The following is a 27,522-nucleotide window of genomic DNA, read 5'->3' as shown; positions in this document are numbered from 1 at the left end:
ATACCTGAACGTAAGAAAAACTGACTTTCCCGTATCTTTCTGTAATAGGCAAAACTATAAAGAACGCATGTGTTTGGCCTAATGGACCTTAACTATGAAAATGGTTTTATGATGGGTCCTTAAGAATATTGAGGGTACGCGGCAAGGATGTGTAGACATCCGGTTGTAATCTTGCTTTCGGCGTGCGGCCTGGTACCTGATGTGCTTGACGTTACACGCCCATCGTCGCACTGTGTATATTTCGCCGGTCATGTAAGACGATCCGTCTGCGACACTGTAGTATCAAGAAAGACGGTTAGAAACACGGCCTATAGTAAACCTCGGAGCGTAATATTATACTTATACATTGTACTTATACCTTTAATTATTTCAATATACTTTTCTATTACAAATTTATCCACTCGTTCTTCAATCAGTCAACCTTAACCTCAACAGAGATGAAAGAAAGTATCGAAGATACAAAATGTATAGAATATAGTGAGATTCGTTCGTTTGTTTGTCGCGTTTCATTTCTCGTAGGCTTTGATCTGCACTCTTCCACTCTACAAATCTTACTGCATTTACATTTCGTTTAGCTACAGAGAACTCATTATGGACGAAGTATATTCTTGACAAGTATTTCTTTAGATCTTCCGACTAGACTCTGTTGCGTTTATCTGTTGGCTGACACGCGCTCTGTCGAATTATTCAAACGCATACTGCGTTAGGATTTACGCAACTACAGGCGGTTGGATTTTACTCGAGTTCAGAGCTAAGCTGGCAGGCAGAGAACTTTAGAGAAAGCTGTGTTGAAGCAGAGGCTGACGAATGAATTTTCACCCGCCGTATCTCAGCAGCCAATTGACTGGTGGTCGTTGCGAGGAAAATAGTTTGCTGCACGAAATTCGGTTAGAAGATCGTCGGATCAAAAATGCGCGATTTTTTTTCTCCTTTCTTCTAAAGAAAAAGAGACAGAAAAATCTCGGACACGCGCGAGGAATATTCTTCGCCTTTTACCGTTTACCTTCGAGAGACGTCGTCGCACTGCAAATACCTCGATACATCGCTTTTGCAATGTAAAGTAAAAGATCTGTGGAGCAGCTTTCGCTATCGATGGTCCAGTTACGATTCGATTGAAATTCGCTTGCAACTCGCGAAAGCGGATTTATCGACGGTCGGTGCGATTGCTCGTTGAGCAAAAAAAAAAAAAAAAAAAAAAAGAAACTCGATAGCGACCAGTAACGAGCCGAGATCGTGTCGAAAGGAATTCCAGACAGATTGAAAACTCCAACGAATAATCCAACAAATGTAAAAGAAAAAAAAAAGAAAAATATAAACCTGCCCTCCCACGTTCTAGAGACGATCCTAGCGATCTCGTAGCGATCCTAGCGATCTTCTAGCGATCTCCTGACGATCCAACCGTGCGAAATAACGAGAGTGATCGTGTTCTGTTTAAAGGTGCCCCACGAGGTATGTCTAGCTCAGGTTCGCAAAAGAGTGCTCGAAAAACCCACCAGTAAGTCACCCTCGAATCTAACTATAACAAAAACTATAACAAAACACCTAATTTATTATATATATATCTATAATTTATATATATTTATACATAGATATATACGTAAATATAAGTACACAGTTAGACATATTAATATTCGGTAGGGTCTCCGTATTCGTTGCTTCGTATAGAAGACGATGATTTGGATATCGTGTTGCTTGTTGTACGAGAATATCAGATGTTTGTCGTAGCTTGAAAATACGTGCGAAGAATGTTCTCTTCTTAACAATAACTGTTACGTTTAACCGTATGGATAATGGACCTTGTAAACGAAGCATTTTCCTTTTTGAATCTTCTTCGAAATATGTGCTGATTGAGACTGATAATCGTGCAATTTCTAGGTAATTTTTGTTTTCATTTATTTTTGATTTGTTATATTTATTTGAACTTAATTATTACGATGTATTAGGTTTGTCCGAAAAGTTTCTTTCGTTTCATAAGGTGATAATGGTTGAACAATAATTTTTGTTTTATATTATTTTATTGAATTAGGTATGATCCATTTCGTTATATTTCTATTATTATGTTTGTGCATAATTCAATAAACTAATATAAAAAAAAATATTGTGCGTCTATTATTTCCTTATAGAACGAAAGAAACTTTTCGGACAACCCAATATCGTAAGTTGTCTGTTTATTAAAATTGTTTTCCCCTTTCGTGACACGTTGGACGCTCGGTGTGTCGTAAAAGTATCGACGTTAACTTCTACTACCAATATTAATCGTACAAGATAAATCTATTTCGCAATTCTAGCCATGTGCAAGTATTGCTATGTGGATTATGTTACGGAACGTAAATAAGCTTTCATGTATTTCAGTAACGTAGAAATGAGACAATTCTTTCTTCAAAATCTATGGTTCGATCGATCTTATCGATTTTAAGAAGAAATTGTTTATTGTACTTTGAAGCTGCTGTGAATGGTTTGTATTCTCGTAAAATAAGCGATATTGTGTTTAACGCTAACCATACCAGGCCCGGTGAAATAATTACTTCCAAAATTTAATTTAAAATGTCTCTTGTTCATCTAACTTTACGTAAATTCTGACATTAACAAAAATTAAGAAATTGATTAATTAGACAACAACAACCAGTTTCAAAATTTAATTCCAAATTGTACCTTCGTCGTTATTTCTACCGCTCATTTAACTTTACGTAAATTCCTACATTAACAAAAATTGAGAAATTGATTAATTAGACAACAACAACCAGTTTCAAAATTTAATTCCAAATTGTACCTTCGTCGTTATTTCTACCGCTCATTTAACTTTACGTAAATTCCTACATTAACAAAAATTGAGAAATTGATTAATTAGACAACAACAACCAGTTTCAAAATTTAATTCCGAATTGTACCTTCGTCGTTATTTCTACCGCTCATTTAACTTTACGTAAATTCCTACATTAACAAAAATTGAGAAATTGATTAATTAGACAACAACGACCAGTTTCAAAATTTAATTCCAAATTGCACTTTCGTCGTTATTTCTTCTACCCGCCTGACTTTACGTAAATTTCTACATTAACAAAAATTGAGAAATTGATTAATTAGACAACAACGACCAGTTTCAAAATTTAATTCCAAATTGTACCTTCGTCGTTATTTCTACCGCTCATTTAACTTTACGTAAATTCCTACATTAACAAAAATTGAGAAATTGATTAATTAGACAACAACGACCAGTTTCAAAATTTAATTCCAAATTGCACCTTCGTCGTTATTTCTTCCGCTCGTCTAACTTTACGTAAATTCTGACATTAACAAGAACAGAAGAAATAACGATGAATGTACAACTTGAAATGAAATTTTCAAACCAGTCATTCGACCAGACCTGGTAACGTTAGTATTAAATCATCTTCTCTCGTACGAAATTACCAATACAGAGAAAATACCATAACCGAATATCAATCGATGTGAGATAACTGTGTATCTACAGATATTGTATTAATGTACATTTCGAGGTATATTGTATACGATTGTTATACACCCATCTTTAGCCTGAACAAGAGACGACATACGTACAAGGATCGTCGAACGATCCCGGGACCAAGGGGCGGCCATAATGAGAGGACGCTATTCGACCTCCCACCTACTCTTGATTTCAGTTAATTCCCCCCTGAAATCTTTGTCTTAAGTACTAGACACACGTATTACAACACGTATCTATCGGCATTTTTGCCAGATTTTGTCCTTTTGCCAGCCAGGCGAACGACACGCCATTCTTTACGACGATTTATCTCCACGATTTATCATTTATGTTTCTCTTTTCTCTACGATTTTTTGTTTTTTCTATGAATACTACTGTTCCGAGTTTTAGTCGTTGTTGTTTGGGTACAATCTTTTTTCGTAGTAACGATTTTTTAGAAAACGATTTTTGAGAATGTTGAAGCTATTTTTCACGCGGATATGATATCTGCATAGTATTGGAGAAATTTCTGTATTTTATTTTTGATGTTGTTCTTTTCGTCGATTGAGTCGGTTCTTTTTACGAATGGTAATTTCGAGACGTTTTTAAACGAATTGAAAATTTAGTTACATCGAGACGAACGTTTGGGAAGTCTTATTTCCGTGGAAATTGCAAATTTTGGGAAAGGAAAATTTTGGAAACAAAAGTCTGGACATTCCGAATTTCGAAAGTCATTTTGGAAAACCAAAGTTTCGCAGGTCTGAAATTTTGGGAAGTTCGAATTTTGGAAAATCCGAGTTTCGAGAATCGCAAATTTAAAAAAACCCAAATTTTCCGGTAGTGGGTCTGAAATTTTGGGAAGCTCGAATTTTGAAAAAATTTTGGGAAATTCCAATTTCGGGAAACCCAGATTTCGCAAATACCGAATTTCGAGAACCCCAAATTTGTTGTCGTCTCGGATTTCTAAATCATGCAAATTTTGAAAATCCAAAATTTCGAAGAATCCCAAACTTTGAGAATCTGGTTATTTGCAACCTCTGAATACCGAAAGACCGGAATCTAAAAAATCCCAAATTTCGTCAATTTGAAATGTACGAAATCTTTTCGAAATACTCAAAAAATACTCGAAAATTTAGTGGCGAGTATCAATGCGGAGAAACATATTCCCACTGTTCGCTCAACTTGTAACAATTCTACTCTTCGTTGCTACAAAAAAAAAAAAAAAAAAAAAAAAAAAAGAAAAAATAAAAAAATAAGAAAGGTTTTCATCGATTGCCGAACGGTTGTTTCAATTTTCACAAAAATCGTGGCGGTGTCGTCGTGCAGAAAACAAGATCGTTGAACAATTATGGCGTTCACTTTCCTATAATCGATCGGGTAAAGTTCGCCAGGCACGTAGGCAAGCAGAGAGTAAGTTGGCCGTGTGTTTCGTCTTAATCGAGGCTATTGCGAGGTCGTTGTGATTAACGTTGACTATCTAAAAGGTGGCGAGCTCCAGTTTGTCACAATCGAAAACACTCGTAATTACCATTATTCAGCTGTAATATATAGGTGGCCCTTCGTAGACAAATGATATTTCCCTTTTGTTCAAAGAAACCATCTCGTGCGGGGTTTGTAATCGATTGGAAATTCGTTCAAACATCTGCGAAGATGAAATTCAACTGAACAAAATATCTGAAAATAATTCTACGACTGAGAATAACTCACTATCGTTGCTTGGCGGCGTCGATCGTGGCACTGCGCTTGAAACACGTACGTTTTAGAGGAGAGGCTTTAAATTTTCAAAATGTACTTTCAAATGTATTTTCAAAATGTACATTTCTCTAAATATGTAATTTGTCAATTTGTAACATAATGTAGCTGCCCTCTGACGCCAAACTCGTGTAATTACATATATATATGTTGACAACCAAGTAATTGCGGATTTTGCCATTAGGTGGTATTGACAAAATCCGTAATCACTTAGTTGCCAATCCAATATATATTTGAAATATATAAATAATAAATTAAAAATTTATATACTTATATAAAGAAATAGAATAAAAATAATATATATAATATTATGTAATACAAAAAAATATGCAATTATATGTATAATATTAGGTTATCCGGAAAGTGTCTTTCTTTCGCAAACGTGATTTTTACAACAATGCACCTTCATAGAAACGTGAAACCAAGTCTGTGAAATGTCACGGTGTTTATCTCAACAGAACAAAATGGATTGTACGTAATTCGACGAAATAATATAAAACAAAAAACGTTGTGTGTTTATTATTTCCTCATAGAAGGAAAGAAACTTTTCGGGTAACCTAACATAATATTAGGTTATCCGGAAAGTGTCTTTCTTTCGCAAACGTGTTTTTTACAACGATATGCCTTTATAGAAACGTGAAATGTCTGTGAAATGTTACGGTGTTTATTTCAACAGAACAAAATGGATTGTACGTAATTCGACGAAATAATATAAAACAAAAAACGTTGTGTGTTTATTATTTTCTCATAAAAGGAAAAAACTTTTCGGACAACCTAATATATATATGGCGTGTCACGTGAGGAAGACAGAGACAGGCAAAGCAGAGCAGTTGGCTAAAATTCGATAAAGGTAGCTGTGAAATTTTCTCAGCTGTGGCATTAACGACGTCTAGCAGCGATCGTACGGAATGTTCAACGAATCGATGGTCACCGGAAGAATGAAATAAACGCCGGGTTTATTACGAAGCGTGGAAGGTGGAGATCGATGTGCGATTAATTTCAATACGTGTTTCAATAACATCGAAATATCGTGGAAACGAAGATTCGATGGAAATTATTGGAGAATGTACGACGTTTAAAACGATTGGTTATCGAAGTTCGGTTCGGTAAATTAAGTAACTGCGAAAATGATAAATCGTCGATGGCGAGCAGATCGATGAATGGAATATGCAAACGCGTTTAAACGACGCGCAGATGTCGAAACGATAAGAATTCGATGGAAAACGTTGATTCGCATGTCCCAAATTAAAAAAAAAAAAAAAAGGAAAATACTCTTTGAAAGTGCGTGAAATTCTTTCATTTTTTCTTTCTTTTTCTTTTTTTTCGAATGTCAATCGACAGACCGAGTATATATGGAAATATTAAAAAATCAGAAACTCACGATGGTAAATTACAAATTTAAGGGACGATAGGGATGACGGGGCACAAAAGAGGAATAAAATTGATAAAAGTGTTCGCTAGACTGAAAGACATTTATCATTGCACGCCCTTGCCATGATAAAGACACGCATCGACGTAGAATTAAAATTCGCAAATATAAGAAATCGCATTTTTTTTCCTTTCGTTACGTTTTCGTACAATTTATCTTCTTCTCTTCATAGTCATCTCTTAACTAACTTAAAAACAGTGCTTAAAGATACTAACAAATCCGCTCGAATACACTCGGAAATATCCATCGATCCTTGTGCAGAGTTTCTTTTAAAATGTTCTTTTTCTAATCTTCCTTTTTTTATTTTATTTCTTTTTAACATCTGCCGATGGCCATCGATTTTCATCAGAAATTATTAATCATTGAACAAATATGTCTGTGACGTACAGACGTGCAGACGTAACATTTTCATATTTTACGAGACTATTTATCGGTGGAGATCCTTATGGATTGATGATCCACTATATTTGATGTACAGAAGCGTTCATGCGTCTTGTAAAAAAATATATGAAACTTCCACTTGTATTGGAAATTGCTTTATTGAAAAGAATTGCCACATTGAGAGTAGTTCAAGTCGTTTCAAAGAAAGTATTGGGTTGGCAACTAAGTGATTGCGGATTTTGTCTATACCACCTAACGACAAAATCTGCAATCACTTAGTTGCCAAGCCAATATTACGTTGAGAAATTGAATCGAATTTTATTTTTATTAGACGCGGACGATTATCTGAATTAGTTTACCGAATCGTAAGAAATTGAACGGAGAATCGGGTAATTGGTTAGTGAAAGAGAAAAGCTCGCGGACTGACCAAAGTTCCAATTGCGTTGAGGAATAGTAATGGAAATGGAATTTAAGGTTAGATTACAAACCCTGTGCGGCCTACTCGCACTAAAGCACCGCCGATTAGCCCCAAGCCAGCACTCAGTATCGCCAGGAATAGCCAAATAGAGGTGGAACGAAAAATTCGAGCCATCAAAGACGAGGGAGCAAACATTTTTGCTTTTATAGTTGTAAATTGCACCTATTGTATAGAATAAAAAAAAAAAAAAAAAAAAAAAAAGAAAAGAAAAGAAAGAAAATACATTCCTCTGGTCTTGGATGACTCGTTAGCTGCTTATTCTCGAGAAACTCAACCACCAGGACGCGAATTACTCAAAGTTGGATGGTATACGATCGTTAAAGAAATTATCAACAAGGTATACATTTGCTCTACCAAAAGGAAAATTGACACAGGCTCGCCAACGTAAAGACAAACTGTTGTAGTATTTCCGGTTTCCAATATTCGTCTCTCCCTTTGTACCTGGCACTAGAAGAAGTGTAATTATTTGTTTAATGGTGAAACGTACACAAGGAATTGTAATTAAGACGAATATTAGGCACGAATTATTAGAGAATTTATATCAGAATTTCTGCAACTAATGTTCCTTCTTTTTTCTTTCACTTTCAGTTTAGTTTCTTCTTTGAACTGCATCGCCAATTTCTCTGATCAAACTACTCACACACCACCAAACGATCGAGCACTGCTTGAAACAATGACGAATTTTGAAACGGATGTTTTGGATGTTTTGGATGATCTGGATGTTTTGGGTGTGCGTGGCGGATGATTCATTCACAGTGGTTCTCACTTTTGCATGTACAATATTCGGGCTGCTGGATGTTTGAAATTCGCTGGATATGAAATTCGCGAAACGCGGCATTTATCGGAATTTTCAAAGTTTGCGATTGGCAAAATTTAAGATTTCCAAAATTTGGGATCTCCGTAATTGGAGATATCCAAGACGTGAATTTAAGGAAAACAAGAATTTGTACAGCGCCTGGAATTTTTGAAATTTTAGGTTTTTGAAGTTTGAACTTGTCGAGATCTGTTTTCGAAATTTTAGATTTCTAAAATTTTGATATTTTCAACACGTGAAACTTCCAGGATTTGCAATTTCTAAAATTAAAACTTCCCAATATCTGGAATTTTCAACATTTGAAATTGCCAAACGAAAGATTTCTGAAATTTGAAATTCCAAAAATTGGAAATTTCCAAAACCTGAAGTTCCCAAAATTAAAAATTCACAACGTCTGGAATTCTCGAACTTTGGAATTTTCAACACTTGAGATCTGCAAAATTTGATATTTCCTACTGATTAACTGAAAAATATGCAATTCCCAATATTTGAAATTGCCAAGACTGAAGATTTCTGAAATTTAAAATTCCAAAAATCAGAAATTTCCAAGACCTGAAGTTTTTAGATTTAAAGATTGCCAACATCTAGAATTCTCAAAATTTGAAACTTCCAGAACTTGGAATTTCTAAAATTTGGATTTCCAAACATTGGAATTTCAAAAATTGGAAATTTTCAAGATCTGAGGTTCCCAAAATTAAAAATTCCCGACATCTGGAATTCTCGAACTTTGGTATGTTCAGCACTTGAGATCTCCAAAATTTGGGTTTCTGAAAATTGGAATTTCAAAAATTGGAAATTTTCAAGACCTAAAATTCCCAGAATTAAAAATTCCCAACATTTGGAATCCTTGAACTTTGGAATTTTCAAGATGATGTTCTTGAGATCTCCAAAATTTGATATTTCCTACTAATTGAGTAGCTGCAAAAATTTGCAATTCCCAACACATTTGAAATTACCAGAATTTGAAATTTCGCTGACATTTTCAAACCTAGTCGAATGAATTCAACTCTAAATTTCGTATATTTCTACAGCTTTAATTTCTTCCCTAATCACTGTGGCTAAATCATGCGCAGTGCACATACAATGTGCAAAAGTATAAATTCACCTTAATGACACACGAATGAACGCACTCCACACACACGACACTCGAATGGTGGCATGAGTTCACATTTATTACAATGGATTAGTTATACAGCACACTCTGATCATTTTATTGTTGCTTTGTTCCAGCTATTTAATACTTCAAACATTTAATTTCCAATTAGTTATTATTAAACTACGATAATCATTGTATTCGAAATCTCTAAGTAGTAAAGTTATGGCCATATATTCACCAATTCAAACGAATCGTATTCACTAATTGTAAATCGCATTGTGTGTGCTTGTTAGCATTTAGATGATTGCTTCTTGAATGCTCGTAGCATGATGGATAATGAATAATAAACGTGTCTTGCAGGAAGGATTATTTAATTTATGTACAATTTTTCTATTTTTCAAAGAAGCAGAAGGAAAGAAAATAGTTATATATTTTTCGAATAGAAATTTCTTATAAGAAAATTGAAGACTTGCTATTATTTTTTCTTCTTTCTTCTTTTTTCCTTTTCTTTTTTTTTTTTTTTTTTACTGTTATAAAGGACTTGAGTGAGTTTGGCTATAAAAATATGAAATTTTGTATTACATTACATAGATTTCATTCTTGTTAAAGGAAGACAAGAGAAAAAGGAAGGGAAAGGAGGAAAGGAGTGAGAAAATGAAAAGCAGAGCGAAGAAATAGAAGGGGAGGAAGAGAAGAGAAAGAAGAGAAAAATGGGGAAGAAAGGAAGAGAGGGAGAAAAAAAAAGAAGGAAGGAGGAAAAGAAAAGAAGTCGTTCGGATTAGTCAAATTACTTGAATTCAGTCGACTTGGAATAATTGGATTTGATAAGAATGATTTTCAAGTTAAGTGTTATGAATATGAACCTGTTATTTGGGTTCCCATTGTTAGGATATTACAGGCTGTTTGAATTCAAGCAATCTGTCTAATCCCAACAAAGTTAAAGGGAAGGAACAGAGAAAGAAACTAAAAGAAAGAAGGTAAAAGTAAAAGAAGCGTGGCCAGAGAAGAAAAGAAGAAAAGAAGAAAGACAGGCAAAAGAAAGGAAGGGTGGGAGATACGCCAATGAAAGAAAGAAAGAAAGAAAGAAAGAAAGAAAGAAAATGGATAAAAATAAAGACATTGCAAAACTCGTATTAAAAATAATATTTAATGTCTCTCTAATAAAAGACAAAAATAAAAAAGAAATATTTAATATGTCCGATAGAAAAGAGCCTTCCTGCAAGGTAGCTAATTATATCTTAATATCCACTGTACAAAAGGCAAATACTTAGCTAATTAGGTTGACGACAATGTACCAATTAGTCAAGGATAGAAACAGATACATAGAATGTAATTATCGAATCGCAATTAGCCAACGAATGACGCTTTTCTCCGTTCTGTTGTTGCGGACATATAGAAACACCACTATGGCTGCTTCTACAAATAGCGCCAATAAAAAACGAACGGGACCTGGTGGTCCTGTTCCTGTTGACCTTCCGGGACATCACTGCCCTGAAGCAGCCAATCGAGGCGGACGACAGCAAGGGTGGCCTCTCCAAGTTCGCCAAACTCGCCAGATCGGTCACCAGGTCGAGATCTGTTCTTGTATCACAATTCAGCTCCCATCTGCCTGCCCTCAAGGATACCGCGTTGCCAACCACCGCGAAGCAATCACACTTAGCTCATGTAAGATATCTTACTGATTCCTTAGTAGGAGTTTTATTAAATTAGTTTATCGATTTACCTAATTTATAAGTTTCTCGTTTTCGATGGAAGACAGACCTTCAGAGTCGTTAATAGATTGTAAATCTTTGTGGAAATCCACATCTTCACGAATAATATTCCATCTGCTTTTTTATTCCTTAATTAATCCTTGTAATTTACCTAATTATTTTTTAAGTCACTGAACTGTGGATCTTTCTGGAAATTCAGATTTTTATGAGCAATACTCTTCTGCTTTTTCATTTGTTAATTGTTCCTTATTTTTTTTAATTTACCTAGTCATTTCTCAAGTCACTGAACTGTATGGATCTTTGTGGAAATTCACATTCTTATGAGTAATATTCTCTTTTCCTTTTTTAATTTGTTAATTGTTCCTTATTCTTTTTAATTTTCCTAGTCATTTCTCAAGTCACTGAACTGTATGGATCTTTGTGGAAATTCACATTCTTATGAGTAATATTCTCTTTTTCTTCTTTAATTTGTTAATAAATCCTTGTAATTTACCTAATTATCTTTTAAGTCACTGAACTGTGGATCTTCATGGAAATTCAGATTTTTATGAGCAATACTCCTCTGCTTTTTCATTTGTTAATTGATTTTTTTTAATTTACCTAGTCATTTCTCAAGTCACTGAATTGTGTGGATCTTTGTGGAAATTCAGATTTTTATGAGCAATATTCCTCTCCTTTTTAATTCATTAATTGTTCCTTATTCCTCCTAATTTACCTAGTTATTTTTCAAGTCACTGAACTGTGTGGATCTTTGTGAAAATTCATATTCTTATGAGTAATATTCTCTTTTTCTTTTTTAATCTGTTAATTAATCCTTGTAATTCACCTAATTATTTTTTAAGTCACTGAACTGTGGATCTTCATGGAAATTCACACTTTTATGAGTAATATTCTCTTTTCTTTTTTAATTTGTTAATTAATCCTTGTAACTTGCCTAATCATTTTTAAAGCGGTCCAACTGTGAATCTTTACAGAAATTCACATTTTTATGACTAACGTTTCACTCCTTTTTAATCAATCAATTAATTCTTGTAACTTACCTAATCATTTTCAAAGTCATTGAGTTGTGTTTCTTTATAGAAATTCATATTCTTATAAATACAAATTAACGTTTGAAAACTATGACAAGGGTTATCATTGACCCTATACATTTTTACATTTTTACTTCTTGAAACTTCCCATAAATGCATAAGCACAGTCATAGTCTTTGTTCAGTGCAATCAACAAAATATTCAAGTTACTGAATATACATTAAAATGATGAAACTCTATACAACAGTTTTAATTGTCAGAGAGTTTGGACTTTGAAATTTAAAATTTTCACAACTAATTGCAAATCCCTAGAACAACTAATTAATTAACTCAATCGCATGCAATTCTTTCTGAACTTTTAACTTGGATCATCCTCCATTCTATCCAAAGCAGCGAATATAAAAATAAATAAAGTAAATAACAATCGTAATAACATTGCATCTGATCATTTTAGCTAAAAAATCCTGCCATTCTATTTGGTAAGCTATTTTGATTTTGATTTCGCCACTCGCACCAACTACCATTCGTATCCGAACGTGTCTGATGAAGATTTACTCGCGTTGGAGATTCGTTCCCGTTCCGAAGAGATTTGCATGGAAATGTTAACTGGTTCGCAGACCATTTGTACGTGTTCGAGATTGCTGGATTATTGTAATCGTCAATATTTAAATGCATGAGCCGTGCTGCGTTTATCGCCTGATTTCAAGCCTCTGAAACGTTTATCAAAATTCAAAGCCTTTCTGTAAGCAACAGCAAGAGATAGAGAAAGAAGAGAAATAGAACTCGTTGTTAAATTCACAAGTAAAAGAAGAAGAGAATTATAACTCGAAAATCAAAAGGTAGTAAAATCGATCATTAAATTTTTCGTAAAAATATTCTTTCACTTTCTTCCATTTTTCTGAAACAATCACTTCGATGCATAACGCTAATATAATTTTCATTTTTCAGATGATGTCCTTAAGCGGCGACGTGATGCCGCAGTACAGACAAGAGGCACCAAAGACTCCGCCGCACATTTTGTTACATTACTGCGCGTTCAAGGCGATCTGGGACTGGATCATTTTATGTTTGACCTTTTACACGGCCATCATGGTGCCCTACAACGTCGCGTTCAAAAACAAGACCAGCGAGGACGTGTCCCTGCTGGTCGTCGACAGCATCGTCGACGTCATATTCTTCATCGACATTGTCCTCAATTTTCACACCACGTTCGTTGGGCCTGGTGGCGAGGTGGTGTCTGACCCCAAGGTACAAATATCCTCGCAAAACCAAACACCATGAAAAACCGGTTTGGTTTGGCTTGACAATTGATCATTAGCCCAAGGTACATATCTGCAGTTTAACCGCGACTTTTATAGAAAATAGGGTTTCTATAGAGAAAAGTAGAGGTCATGTAAGTACGGAAATGCGTGGAGAACGAATAATTGTACGCCGACTGATAAACGTTACCTTTCAAATGGATAATTCGATATTTGTAGACAAAAGTGCGTTAACTGTTATAACGTCAAAGGTTTGTTCGTTGATTTCGTTGTGTAAAAGGTCCCTGTGATTCTTTGCCAGATTCTATTTTTCATTGTTGTAGCGTAGAATCAACTAAGTGAGAATCCTCCGGTCGCTTTCAGGTTCCAGCGTTGCACATGAAAGCTCACATTATCCATTAGCAAGATTATTCATTTTTATGTAAAAGTTCGCTTTGAAATTATCCCTCTTCTTGTTCTTTTCTTCCCTGGCAGCTAGCTCTTGAAAAATCTATGGATGCTGAAATACATTGCAACGTTATCTTTAATTTCAAACTATGAAATTTCCCAATTCCGAGGAATTTTAAATTGTAGAATTTGCCAAGTTGGAAAAATGTCAAATTTCCGTGTACCGCAATCTATATTAACAATGTCGTCGTATCAGAGGATAGTTATCGTCGAAGAATTCTCTAGATATTCTCAGGGATTCATCTGGATAAAGTTAAAACCGGGAATCTAGAGCATTGGTGAAAATTATGTCAAGTCATTCTTCCTTACCATTGTTCTCTGTCATCTGGCAAAAATATCTTTTATAACTCTTCTCGCCTCTGTGTACTTCACTTGCTCTCAGAACAACTCGTTATAAGACCTTGTCTAATGTAATTTTCCATTAAAACGACAGGTGATCAGAATGAACTACCTAAAGTCATGGTTCATCATCGACCTTTTGAGCTGCCTGCCGTACGACGTGTTCAACGCCTTCGACCACGACGAGGACGGCATAGGGAGCCTGTTTTCAGCTCTCAAGGTGGTCAGATTGCTTCGTCTTGGTCGAGTGGTTCGGAAACTAGACCGGTATCTGGAGTATGGAGCCGCGATGCTCATTCTACTGCTCTGTTTCTACATGTTGGTTGCTCACTGGCTGGCCTGTGTCTGGTACGTCACTTTAAGGTGATTTTACCCTGCCCACACACAAAAAGGTAACACGGCTGCGGCAGGATTGACGGCTAAATCAAACCTTAGACGTCGTTATTCCCCCCACCCCCCGATTTTCTCAACCTAACATTTTCCATCAAGTGCTACCTAGACACAAATAGAGATATACATACATAGACATACACACATATACAGAACATGTACACGTGCACACAGGATATGCCGTGCCGCTTTTACAAAACAGCATGGCACTCTCGTTCCACTGGGAATTCTGCAAAAGATATCATAATCTTGATCTACTTTTATTTCGTCTAACAAATGGAACATTCCCGAAAGGAATCAGTTTGCCATGGCTTCTAGAATAGTAACGAGAGCTAACTGGGTCATCCTGAACAGTTGTGTTAGAAGAATATATTTTCTCTAACATTTCATATACTTTTATTTATTTATTTATTTATTTTTTAGTAATCGTCGTTATGTTCTGTGCAATTTATTCCGACGTGATATACAAGATGCATCCGAGGAGAGTTTCAAGAGTATAATTACTTCAAGGGCACTTAAAGACTATGTGAAGATCATCCAAAGATATTAAGATCTTAGTCTAGATATCAAGATTATAGTATTAGAATAGAAGATATTCATTGAAGATCGACAAGATAATTTGAACTTGATATTACAGTCCTTATCCTAATGTTTAAAATGTATCAAAAATAGTAGCGTTAATATTAGTAAATGAAGATACTGAATTTCAAGACAGAAGTACTTTTGTTCTAAAAGCTTATATTATTCAGAAGTATTATAGTATTGGTATTGGTAAACGAAGATGCTGAATTTCAAGACAGAAGTACTTTTGTTCTAAAAGCTTATATTATTCAGAAGTATTATAGTATTGGTATTGGTAAACGAAGATGCTGAATTTCAGCACAGAAGTATTTTTGTTCTAAAAGCTTATATTATTCAGAAGTATTATAGTACTGGTATTGGTAAACGAAGATACTGAATTTCAAGACAGAAGTACTTTTATGCTAAAAGCTTGTATTATTCAAAAATAATGAAAAGGTTCAGGGTGACCCGATATCCGCGATATGCAGCGAATACAGGGCAGAGATCGATCAGCCACACAATCGAAAAAGAAAAAGAACGCGAAGAAACGTCGCATTAAAACTGCTGCTGCCTAGTTCCTTCACCTCGCTTCTTAATTATTTTCGCTTCTTCCCCGCTCGAAGCGGCATAAACGAAGTAGCGCTTCAAACTAACGTTGCCTTCTCTTTGAAGATGACGAGGAAAGAAGAGAAAGAGAGAGAGAGAGAGAGAGAGAAAGAGCGAGTGAAAGAGAAAGAGAGTACAGAAGAGAAAAATATGGAGAAAAAAGGAGGCTTGTTCTCGAGTGCAAGAGAATAAAGTCGACGACGATGCTAACCTTCCGCTCGTTTCCTCGACAAAGAGCCTCCGTGTCCTTTAGACGTTCTCCATCGTCGAATCGACGATCACGGGAAACCACGAACGTAACAGGAGCTCTTTCGCTCGAAACGCTATTATCTTCTGTTGGCGAACCGTCCTCGTTTCCAAAAGAAGCTTCGAGTGTTTGACCGTGATCCTTCTTGCCAGATATTTTTTCGTTCCAAAGAATAGTCAAAAGAGAAAAAAGAGAGACAGGAAGCAGGGAAAGAATAGTGGAAGAACAGTTACGAAATGGAAGGAAGGATAACGGTCAAGACCAAAGAGGGACGTGGAGAGAGAACGCTTTTCAACACGAAACTTAGCCAACCAAAAAGCATGCGTGCTTCTTTCACGCGTCCTCAGAGAATCCTATTCGCCTTTTATTTGTACAGGGTATTTCCAATTTTTCTGAGAAAACTGCAACGGTATAATGGGTTAAATGATAGAAACGTTAATTGAAGAAAATAGTTACATATTACTAGTTGAAATACTTTATCTCGCATTTTTCATTTTTCAAGGTAGTATTGAGATACTTGTAGATCCCCGTGTATCTTACTTAGCGAGTAAAGTTGTACTGTACAGGCTGTATCATAAAATAACGAGCAAATATTTTGAATATTTATTCTTATTAATTGTCATATAATTTTGATTTAATATATGTTAAAAATGATATTATTTATTGTAGTATTTTGGGCATGTGACAACAACAAATCTTCAATTTTCTTCACTTTTAACTATGAAAAATGTTATATATGAAGTTGTGCTGTAAATCTTTTACTACTATTTTGAAAATATGCTTATGCTGTTGTAGAAGATATAGAGATAGAACAATGCAGAAAATGGGATTAGGTTGGGGTTAGGTAGAGAATGGGTGTAATGTGTTAAAAATGTATGAAATACTTAAAGTAAAGTATTGCTTATAGTATTATATCTACTAGAGGATACAAATTTCTATCCAAGTTTTATTCCCTTAATTGTTCCTTCATGAAAATATAAATTCACAACTACATTTGTGCCTCCTACTTACAAAGATAAGATTTCTTTCTTGAATTATCGAATGCTAATTATGTATTAGGATAATATAAGATTGACAACTTCGTAGAAAGTGTAGTTGGATTAATTTGCCTTCTGAGAGGCTCATTTGTAAATCCTGTCTCAGCAATTTATCCAGGAAAATTGAAAACACTCTGTATATTTCTATTATATTTTATAGCGTGTATTAGAGAATGTAAAATGGTAGAATGATGAATGTGACGAGAATAATAAGAAGGGTTGTTGGGTTAAAGGTACTCGATAGGAAGGTCGGACGCGGACAACGGAGTCCAGTATTCCTGGCTGTGGAAGCTGGCGAACGTCACCCAGTCACCGTACAGCTATCTGTGGACCAATACCAGCACCGCACCGGAACTAATCGCAGGACCGTCCAGGAGAACCATGTACGTCACCGCATTGTACTTCACGATGACCTGCATGACCTCCGTGGGCTTTGGCAACGTCGCCGCTGAGACCGACAACGAGAAGATTTTTACCATCTGCATGATGATCATTGCCGGTACGATACTTCCATTTTTTCTTTTTATTCCTCTAATGAAGTTTGCGATACTACCTTTACTAAAATTAGATTATCTTTTTAAGGTATCCAATTGGTAATGAAATTTTTGTATCCTCAAGAGCGAATGTTGGAATTGTAAAATTGATTGTATCACTGGACTGCGGATGTTTATGCAAATTGATAATTTTCTGAACATCACTTAAGAAATCTAAATGGAAATTTCTTTTACTTACTAAATATTATATAACAAATGTTAGATATTTTGGATAGTTCACATATTTTTGCCTTTTTACCTGTGTGCCTTCTTAATTTTAAATGCCTTTGCGTTTCTCATAAATGCATCAGTATTCCAGACTTTTAGAGGAAGGATATTGTGCAAAATTTAATTCCACGAATTTTCACGAGTTTGCACAGGGTGTATCGGTTTTAATTTGGAATACCTACGTCGTGCGGTTCTCTCACAAATAGTTTTAGACGTAATATCCGTTTTAACATACTTATCTCTCGGGTCACGACAAACACGAATTTCCAACTACTCCCTACTGGACTAGTTTGTGAACTTTCGAGCACCTTACAATTTTATTTGAAACTCAAAGAGTTTAAATCGGTGTCTTCCTGACTGACAATCAGGCGTTATTGTTTTAGCTAATTTATCATTATCAAATTCTATTTGAATTGATCTGTAAATCTGTAAAATTGTTCGATTGTTTGCAGCCCTGTTGTACGCCACGATCTTCGGTCACGTGACTACGATCATCCAACAGATGACATCGGCCACGGCCAAATATCACGACATGCTGAACAACGTGAGAGAGTTCATGAAGCTACACGAGGTGCCGAAGGCGCTTAGCGAACGCGTGATGGATTACGTGGTGAGCACCTGGGCGATGACGAAGGGCCTAGATACCGACAAGGTACTTAACTATTGCCCCAAGGATATGAAGGCGGATATCTGCGTTCATCTGAACAGGAAGGTCTTCAACGAACACCCTGCATTTAGGCAAGCTTCGTCACTCTTCTTAGATTTTAATGTATTCTTGCATAGAGATGCCCTTATGTAGCGCGTATAATCTAACAAAATTTTTCCTACAATTTGCAATTAATTATATACCTGTCTCGGCTTGTAAAAGCAAGCCATTCGTTTTTCAGAAATTGTACAGTACTCGTGTATCTTTTATCGATATGTCTTAACTTTTGCAATCCTTATATCATGACTTGTAATTATAATGACTTATAATTATATATACAATCATATTTATACACTTTTGTCTATAGATTGGCCTCCGATGGCTGCCTCCGTGCTCTGGCGATGCATTTCACGATGTCCCACAGCGCGCCAGGCGATCTATTGTATCACACAGGCGAGTCTATCGATTCGTTGTGTTTCATCGTGACCGGAAGTCTCGAGGTAATCCAGGATGACGAGGTTGTGGCGATCCTCGGCAAGGGTGACGTGTTCGGCGACAGCTTCTGGACAAACCCGTCCGTAGGACAAAGCGCTGCCAATGTTCGAGCTCTTACTTACTGTGATCTCCACACGATCAAGAGGGATCGGTTGCTGGAGGTGTTGGATTTTTATCAGGCTTTCGCCAACTCTTTTGCCAGGAATCTCGTTCTGACCTACAACCTCAGCCATCGGGTGAGTGTTTCTTAAATTTTGCTTTTATTTTTATTTTTGTTTTGTTGATTATTTCAGACGTACTCCATTTACAGATTAAGTGCTGCTGTTTGTTTATTTTAGATGTTAAATTCGTTTGAAATTTTAAATATCTTTCCATACTGTTTTAAATAACTTCTTTATAGAATTTGTAATTTTCCTGAGTTTATAAATTGCCAATTTGAAGCATTGATGATATCATAAGTTGCCAGTTTGGAATTTTGGTTCTCTTTTTCTCAAAAATTTCTTATTTTAATTTTTGATGGCTTAGAGTTTAACTTCGATTATTTTAAGGATCATTAATTTTTTATTTTGGGAATTTCAAAGTCAATAAGTGGAATTAGTGATTCCAAAAATCACGAATTGGAAATTTCTATGAGGTAAAAAATTACTAATTTCAAATATAGGCAATAATAGGCAAAAATGGCCAAAATTTTAAATTTCGGTAATTTTTTAATAATTGCTAGTTTAAAATTTTGATTTTAAAAATCACTAATTTGAAGTTCTGAGCGTCTTCAAAATAGTTAATTTGAAATTCTATCTTCGAAGATTGCTATTTTGAAATTACTAAAAACGTTTAATTAGAAATTGTGATGAATTAAAAAATTTGTCAAATTGAACTAGTAGATGATTAAAAAAGATTCAAATTGATTTGCAATAAAGAAAGGCAAAGAGTGAAGGGTAAAGAAAAGATTTGAAATCTCGAGGTTTCAATTCTTTATTGAACTCTTAGCATTATACTGAACAGCAGTGCAATGTTTGCTCTTTGGCTTTGTTCTCTCAACAGAACAGAGGGAACATTGACCGCCAACCGACTCATATACGAATAACACACACAGTCTTATGTAACAATAGTAATGAATATGTGTTGTACAAGTTTCTCCTCGTCGATAGACTTTATTCAGCGTATCAAGAAGTCCGATTAAAAATGATTGATGACTCACCAGGCACTAGATAATAGGCATTCGAAAAACACAGCAACTCGTACGGTATAATATTTTTTTTTTTATTTCTTTTTTCTCTGTATATATATATATATTTGTTTTAATATTGCTCCATCGATGGTAGAGTCAATTTGAAATGACATTAGTACGAGAGATCAGGCCGTTACAGGGACATGAAACTTTTTTTCAAAAAGATCAGCTAGCAAACAACCAGAAGAAAATGCTTGAAGAACGCGATTGTTGATCATCTTTTTTAGTAACTATTAATATTATTCTGTTGAAACAATTCCACGAAAACTAGAGAATCATTTTTTTTTCTATTTTCTCATTTACAGGTATTGCATTATACAATGACCTCCTTTTGTTTCTACAAAGCTGATACAGTTTTGAATAGCCTGATATGTTTTCCATTTTTCCTCTTTTCCATACTATCTCAGACAAATGTCTAATATCACAATTACTCCTTCTTTTCTCTCAATCCGTCACTGTACATCTTGCGACCAGACATCTCTAATATGACTCTTGAGGTAGAATCTTGATCCAAAACTGACCTTGCATCTTGTTCTTCTTCTTCAACTGCTGGAATAGGACCGACACCCCAAACTTCACAGTGTTTAATCCTGAAATTCTCTTTGCCACTGAGTTGCACATAATTCTGGAAGGTTGTGCAGGACAAGCTTGATTTTCCAGTTCCATATTCACAGTCCAGCCATAAGCCTGGATAATTCAACTGTCCTCCCATGAGCAGCCCATTAGGCATAGTTTGTTGATGAAGATTTAAGTACTGGAAATGGTTGTTGTAACCAGTGGAAGGAAATGTAAGTATATCTGGTTCGAGTTTGAATAAGAAGGAAGATTGGTTTCCAATGAAATTCGGTCCAAGTCTCCAACTATCAGAGGCAAAACCTCCAAATACATGGTCATCGGTGTCCTGAAGAATTAAAATAGTCGATCCTTGCATAGTGATTCTTCCAAGCATAGTGGAAAATGATTCTCCATGCACTTGACTGGAAAATAAAAATCTCCATTCGTTGCGAAGCTCGTGGGGCAAACTGAGATTCAAGAACAGAACATCACCCAATCCCAAAATGCTTGGAAAATGTGGTATGTTCTCCAAACCCTTGCAACCTGGCAAGAGGTTCAAATCGTTTATTCTACTGCTTGCATTCTTGTCTCCTTTTTTCTGAGAAACCAAGAAAAGGCACTGAAAAACGTGCGATTGTATGATATTGAAAGTGGTTGTTGTAGAGAACCAGTTCTCTATTTGTTCGGTGGTCAGTGTCTCACCATGTTTGACTAGATCTACGCACAAACTTCTGGATCTCATCCCTATTCTCCTAGTGTTTACTGTGCAGCCAATGCTGCTCCATGTTAAGTAGTGTGCATTCCCAGAGTTTTTTTGCAGTCTCAAGTAGGAATTAATGGTAGCTTGAAGATATTGAAGGAACGTTGCAGTGGGTATTTCATGTTTCTGCTCCTCTTCTGAGAAGCCATTGAAGATCAGGCTAGTCCTTTCCTCCGGACTTCCACGTATGGCAAACACATACAATCTCCCAAAATTCTCTCCGTTTATGGCAGACACTCTCTTTCCTGGTTCATGACAGAGGAACCTTACTACAAATTGCAGTAGTACATCATCCAAATGACTGGACCAGTGTTTGAATATATCTTCGCGTTTTATAGAGCCTGAACTCCGGGACATGGACTTGAACAGATTCTCCACCAAGGTCAGCTCCTCCGCGGAGAGGATATTCGCGGATGAAGCGGAACGGCTCGAACCATGACCCATCTGAAACAAATCGATTACTTTCAGAAAGATCGTTCCATACAACTGTCAAAAAATAAAGAAAACATTCTTGTGTAAACATATGACTATCAAACAATCGATCTACTTTGCATATTTTACAATTCATTGCTATTTACGATAATATAAATCGCTAGATTTAGAAATCATTGGTAATCGTAAGAAATTTGAGAAAAGATAAGGATTTACAAACCTTTCGAACGCGAGGAGTACTTTCCACATCAATCCATATACCTCAGTTTTCCCAGTGAAAACTTCGATTCGACACGAATCACGGTAATAGAAGTACGCAAGTACGCGTACTTTCTTTCAGAATGGCTCACCAAGCATCTGAAACGAAGTTCCGAAACGGAACTCGTGCGGTCCGGGAGCTTCCCCGAACCGACACAATAAATAAGGTATTTTGAGGTTAGTCGCAAGTGCAAGTAACCTGCTACTAGTGCGCTCACGGTGCGCCTATCGACTGCTCTACTCGCGCATGTGCAGAGTAAAGTTAAACGAAACCTCCCACCCTTAACCTGTAACTTTCTATCCGGAAAAAAGGAAATAGCAGGGGAGCGTCGCTTTCCCGGCGTCAGAAACTGGATTACCTGAAAAAATTCAATTACCCGAGTTATCTACATTTTATTCCAGTAAAGGAATATTAAAACATAGAGAGTTATTACATACTGAAATTACCTACGTTGATTTCGTTTCTTAATAAGCTTAACGAACGAAGATCATCTCGCATCTCCGGAAACGTTAGTCGTGTTCAAAGAATCTGAGAATCGAAGCATCCTTGTAGAAAACACTGTAAGTGCTAAAAATCAAATTTCTTCAGGAGAAAGAGAAAAAGTTAGCTGACTTTAGTATTTCGAAATTTCATTTATTTATAGATAGAAATATACATTTAGAGAAGCCAAACTAATCAACTCCAATTTTTATTAATTTCTTCAGTCTGTTATATGAATATACAAATAATATCTGATTCTCATACTTCCATCAGTTTACTTATCGCAAGAAAATCACGCGCGAATAGTGATAAATCTCAAGGTAAATTTCAAAAACGGCGTTTTTAATATCGTCACTTTCCTGTACTTTTCAATTGATGGAGTTGATTAATGTGACTTCTGAACCGCTCAATCACAACAGATGTATTAAAAGATCTTCTTATTTTTTACATTTATTCACCATCATTCATGAAAAAAAAAATTATATTTGTAGAGAACTCTGTATTTACCACCATTTAATTGTAAAGAAAACTAAATATGCCATTCATTTTTAAATTTACAAATCCTATAAGTATAGTAAATTAAAAATATATTTATTTAATACATTCTTTTCATTTCCGAGTAGGATGCATTACAAAAGTGTATTTTAAAATATTCCAAGTGATATTTGATGTACACATATTTTAACATCGTTTGAATTAGCACTTAAGTGTTCTCTACTCATTCGTAGTACTTATTAGCATTAGTGTCAACTGCAATACTTGAAAAGTAGGGTTATTTGAGTGAAATGAATTCGTCAAATTCGCTTATAAACAGTTTTTAAGCAATTTATATTTGAAAACAGATTGATTATCATAATTCAGTAGTGTGTGTGTATTATTTTATTCCTGCAAGTTATTTTGCTATTTATTTTATTGATATTTATATAATATATCGCTACTGACTCAAATAACCCTACCATAAGGTTATTCGAAGCATTTTCTCGTTTTTCATAGTTTTCTTACTGGACCTAAAGTAAGTATATACATGACATTCTTTCGTTATTATATTGAAAATTAATGGTATTTCTTAATAAACATGTTTGATTACTCTGTGTAGAAATTGACTTACTATACTGCAGTACGTATTCATTTTTTAATAGAAAAGTAAAAAGTAAAAAAATAATAGGCAAGTAAAACATTTTTTAATAGAAAAGAGGCAAAAATTTTAAAATTTTGACACTTGTGTTTTGTGTAAGGATGCTTCGATTATTTCGATAGTTTTATATATATGATGTGGAAGCGTAAGGACGATTATTAACACTCGAATAATGGTCACCTACATAGCAAGGGGTGTAAAAAGCCGATAAAGGGTCCAACGCGTTCTAGACCATTAATAATAGCAAAGGAGCGACTCGAGAGCATAAATAATTGTTCCGGGCCCCATAAATAATCGCTCGTCGTTCCAACTGCGCCGTGTCGTTCATCCTGATTAATTACGCCGAGCATACTGCGTTCCATAACGAATTCCATATTCTGCAAATGTTGCAGAAAATGCAAGAAAATACAAGATGTAAGAAAATATTAGAAAGTATAAGATAATTCGCAAGCTAATTGATACACACTGAATCATGAATGTATTTGAACACTTACCATGAAAAACATTTATGTCCATATTGTATATACTATACATATATCTTGAGATTTCATTATTATTATTATAATGAGATACAAATATCATATTGATAAAATTTCAAACCAATCTGAAATTGTATACATTTGATTACATAAAACGAATTATATATGGGCATATTAAGATATATTATGTGTTATGTAAAACATTTTAAAATTTCAATAACGCAATAATGAGATAGCACTGTCGTGATTATATTGATACAATTTCAAGACAATCTAAACTTGTATATCTTGTACGTATTACATAAAACGGATTATATACTGCACGTGTTAGACACTTTGAGGTTATATAATCATCGTAATGAGACAAGACTGTTATGATTATATTTGTCAAATCTGCAATCAATCTGAAAATGTATGTAAAAGTTAATTAATAAAAAAAGATATTTGTTGCGGACATATATTTAGTAAAAAGAAACTTGCATATAATATGAATAATATATTAACAATAGTCTTAAACATACAATTAGTACTAAAGACCATTTCACTGTTATATTGTAGTTTATTAATATAGCAAATAATCGATTGTTTAAATACTTTTGTGACTCCTGCAGAATATGTATTTCTATCAAATATTTTTTTAATTTTCTGCATATATTTTCAGATTCGTCTCAAACTTTACCAATACAGTCGTAATAGTCGAGTCTGGAATTTTCAAATGTTTCGTATAACACACATAATATGTTCCATGAATGTTGAAATACTTTCGTGAGCTTGTGTACTTGTTATTATGCTTATTTAAGCGCGTAAAATGGAATCAAATCGTTTTGTGCAGCTGATCTTCCGGAAGGTAGCGGATGTCCGTCGAGAAAAGGAGCTGGCTGAGAGGAGGAAAAACGAGCCGCAGTTAGATCAAGCTCAGGATCACCTGGTGCGCAAAATTTTCTCGAGGTAGGGACAGATTTGTTGCCTGTCAAGCTCGAATGGATAACATCCGATCCATTCTATTTAAATAACTAACGCCTCTCTTAGTGTTCTCTCTCTCATTCTCCAATGAAAAAATCAAATTTTATATTAGTAAAAAAATACCTTTTTTTTCTTTACTTAAAAAAAAATCTTTTTTAATTTACAGGTTTCGTTGTGATTTTTTTGTTGTCGAATGAAGAAGCATTGCGAGAGGTTACGATGTTACAATTAGAATTAATTTTGGTGGATACGAATTCGTTCGTAAATAAATCAAGGCATCAACCATATAGACTTACAAACTTACGTCTGACTATGGGGTTCTGTTACTACTTAGAGCATATCTTAACGAACGTTTAAACTGACCTTCTTTAAACTGAACAGTTATTAAGGCAGCTTATTTAAAAAACGAATACGTATTCACGAAATAATTAACGTGCAGCCTCGATTCTCTGTGATCACGTGAAAGGCCGTGCAGAGTGGACAGCTGGTCTGTATTCGCAAATCCAACAGGCTGACGAATATATGTATCTTTTTTTTAAAACGCAATCTCGCTGGGAATATCGAATGAGAGAACAAGGAGCGAGAATGGGATCGTGTGAACGATATTTTCCCTCTTATACGTGTGTATTTCAAGCCTTATAAGATTCATCGTTCAAAAATCAAACACAGAAAAGAGCATAAAGAACAAGAAAGTCCAAAAATCTATGAAATACACGCGCATAAAGATACGAGAAGAAACATTCGGGCGCCAATTACAGACTACTGAATCAATAATACTCTTAACTAACATTACAAAAAGCGAAAGCACGAGCGTGAAAGAGCGTGTGCGAGAGGGAGGGAGAGAAAGAGATTATGTTAGCACACGTGATTGATGATTATATCAATGCAAAGAATATAAGAAAAAAAAAAAGTAAAAAATTAGAAAATTTTCGTATCGTATGCTGTGGTAAATTATTGTTGATTGTTGATCGTTGCTTGGCTGGCCTGTTGTCCGTAAAGGTTCAAGACCGACGGGGATGCCCAGATCGGCGTGAGCAGGGCCGCAAATGGACGGTCCCAGCAGGATTCCGACGAGGAGCTCACCGTGAACGTCCTGCCGCCCTGGCCCAGTTTTAGGCAATTTCATTTCTTACGTATTTATTTATCTTTCTTCATTCTTTTTATTGCCATCTTTGCTACTTCTTACGTACACTCTTATATTATTGATTATTATTACTCTATATTTATATTGATTCGATTAATTATTCTTCTCATTATGATTATATTTAACCATCGTTATTATGATTGTATATCGTTATATATATACACACACATATATATATATATATATAATTATTATTATTGTTCTCAACTGTGATTTTTCTCTACATACATATTATATATACATGTATATATGTATATATACATATGTACATACATCTATCCCTAGATATATTTATATTTTTAGAAATGAAGATCACACACACAAGGGAAAAACATGATAACTATAGTTTTTGGTAGTTTCTGGGTTTTAATGTCACTTGATGTGACTTAAGTAGAAAAATTTCTCATATTACTGGAAATAGAAATAATCTGGTAAGTTAAAGGAGCACGTCTTTTAAAACTGGCTAATTAATCTAAAAGTTAAATTAAAAAAAAAAAAATAAGGCTAAAATTAAATTAAACACAAAAATCATATTTTAGAAATTATAAAGAGCATAATAATAGCACATATCACAGATTTTTAAAGCTGTTTCCCTGTGAAAGTGTATAATATAGAGTTAATCAAAATAATTAATATATGTAAAAATATTTAATTATCGTGTTCTTCCCCTGTAGTCGTCAACTATACGACTATAACTATCGTTACTATATATATGTATATATACATACTTATACGGGTCGATTTTGTACATGTATACCTGCCTAAATTATCTATATATCACGGATGAGCAATTGTTGAGAGAGCGTGAACGTTTTTTACGTGGAGATTCGAGAAACAGAAAACTTTTTTTTAGATCGACACGATCCACCTCGGGACGAGCGGCTTACCGGCAACGATGGACCGTGCAGAATTTTTCTATATTCCGATCGCGTGTATTTACACGTAACCGTGAAACCAAAAAAACACGTTGAACCAAAAAAAAAAAAAAAAAAAAAAAAATTCGTATCTAAAAGAAAATTGAATCGAACGAATGCGATCCGCGAAACCGATCTTTTTTTACTTGTTATTCTTCTACTTCTTCCTCTTCTTCTTCTTCTTTTTCTTCTTCCTTCTTCTTATTCTTCTTCCTCTTCTGGTCGTGTCGTACCGATTTTATGCAATTCGCGC

The 27,522-nt window shown here is 35.0% G+C and overlaps 2 protein-coding genes and 1 long non-coding RNA gene across 12 annotated transcripts in view; 1 reads left to right on the top strand and 2 right to left on the bottom strand.

The window, feature by feature from the left end:
* Eag (potassium voltage-gated channel protein ether a go-go) overlaps positions 1-27,522 on the top strand; it is a 153,901-nt gene that overhangs the window by 112,272 nt on the left and 14,107 nt on the right. For 3 of the 10 annotated variants that reach the window (XM_072016571.1, XM_072016569.1, XM_072016570.1), the window contains 10 exons: positions 1,438-1,495; positions 3,531-3,637; positions 10,786-11,054; positions 13,081-13,380; positions 14,272-14,540; positions 17,252-17,517; positions 18,232-18,517; positions 18,793-19,156; positions 25,081-25,196; positions 26,211-26,327. In XM_072016571.1, the coding sequence (XP_071872672.1) occupies positions 1,438-1,495; positions 3,531-3,637; positions 10,786-11,054; positions 13,081-13,380; positions 14,272-14,540; positions 17,252-17,517; positions 18,232-18,517; positions 18,793-19,156; positions 25,081-25,196; positions 26,211-26,327 (2,152 nt within the window). Of the gene's footprint in view, positions 1-1,437; positions 1,496-3,530; positions 3,638-10,785; positions 11,055-12,657; positions 12,972-13,080; positions 13,381-14,271; positions 14,541-17,251; positions 17,518-18,231; positions 18,518-18,792; positions 19,157-25,080; positions 25,197-26,210; positions 26,328-27,522 lie in introns of those variants that run through there. The other 7 variants (XM_072016572.1, XM_072016574.1, XM_072016573.1 and 4 more) reach the window with 7 other exon arrangements.
* LOC139994195 (uncharacterized) lies at positions 135-5,305 on the bottom strand. The gene is made up of 3 exons (XR_011801580.1): positions 4,968-5,305; positions 359-1,528; positions 135-274 (listed from the first exon to the last, which is right to left on the bottom strand). It is a non-coding gene; the product is annotated as an uncharacterized lncRNA (long non-coding RNA).
* On the bottom strand, positions 19,875-22,364 carry LOC139994184 (MTOR-associated protein MEAK7). Its single transcript, XM_072016587.2, has 2 exons — positions 22,116-22,364; positions 19,875-21,907 (listed from the first exon to the last, which is right to left on the bottom strand). The coding sequence occupies exon 2, from the start codon at positions 21,905-21,907 to the stop codon at positions 20,576-20,578; it is 1,332 nt and encodes a 443-aa protein (XP_071872688.1). The 5' UTR covers positions 22,116-22,364; the 3' UTR covers positions 19,875-20,575.

This window comes from Bombus fervidus, chromosome 14 (assembly GCF_041682495.2).
Source record: "Bombus fervidus isolate BK054 chromosome 14, iyBomFerv1, whole genome shotgun sequence".
Lineage (NCBI taxonomy): Eukaryota > Metazoa > Arthropoda > Insecta > Hymenoptera > Apidae > Bombus > Bombus fervidus.
The sequence above is the reverse complement of the archived record's forward strand: the minus strand, read 5'-3'. Positions and strand labels throughout refer to the sequence as shown.

Bases quoted from the DNA above. Each gene is read 5' to 3' on its own strand.
- LOC139994184 (XM_072016587.2), bottom strand. From the start codon at position 21,907: ATGGGTCATGGTTCGAGCCGTTCCGCTTCATCCGCGAATATCCTCTCC.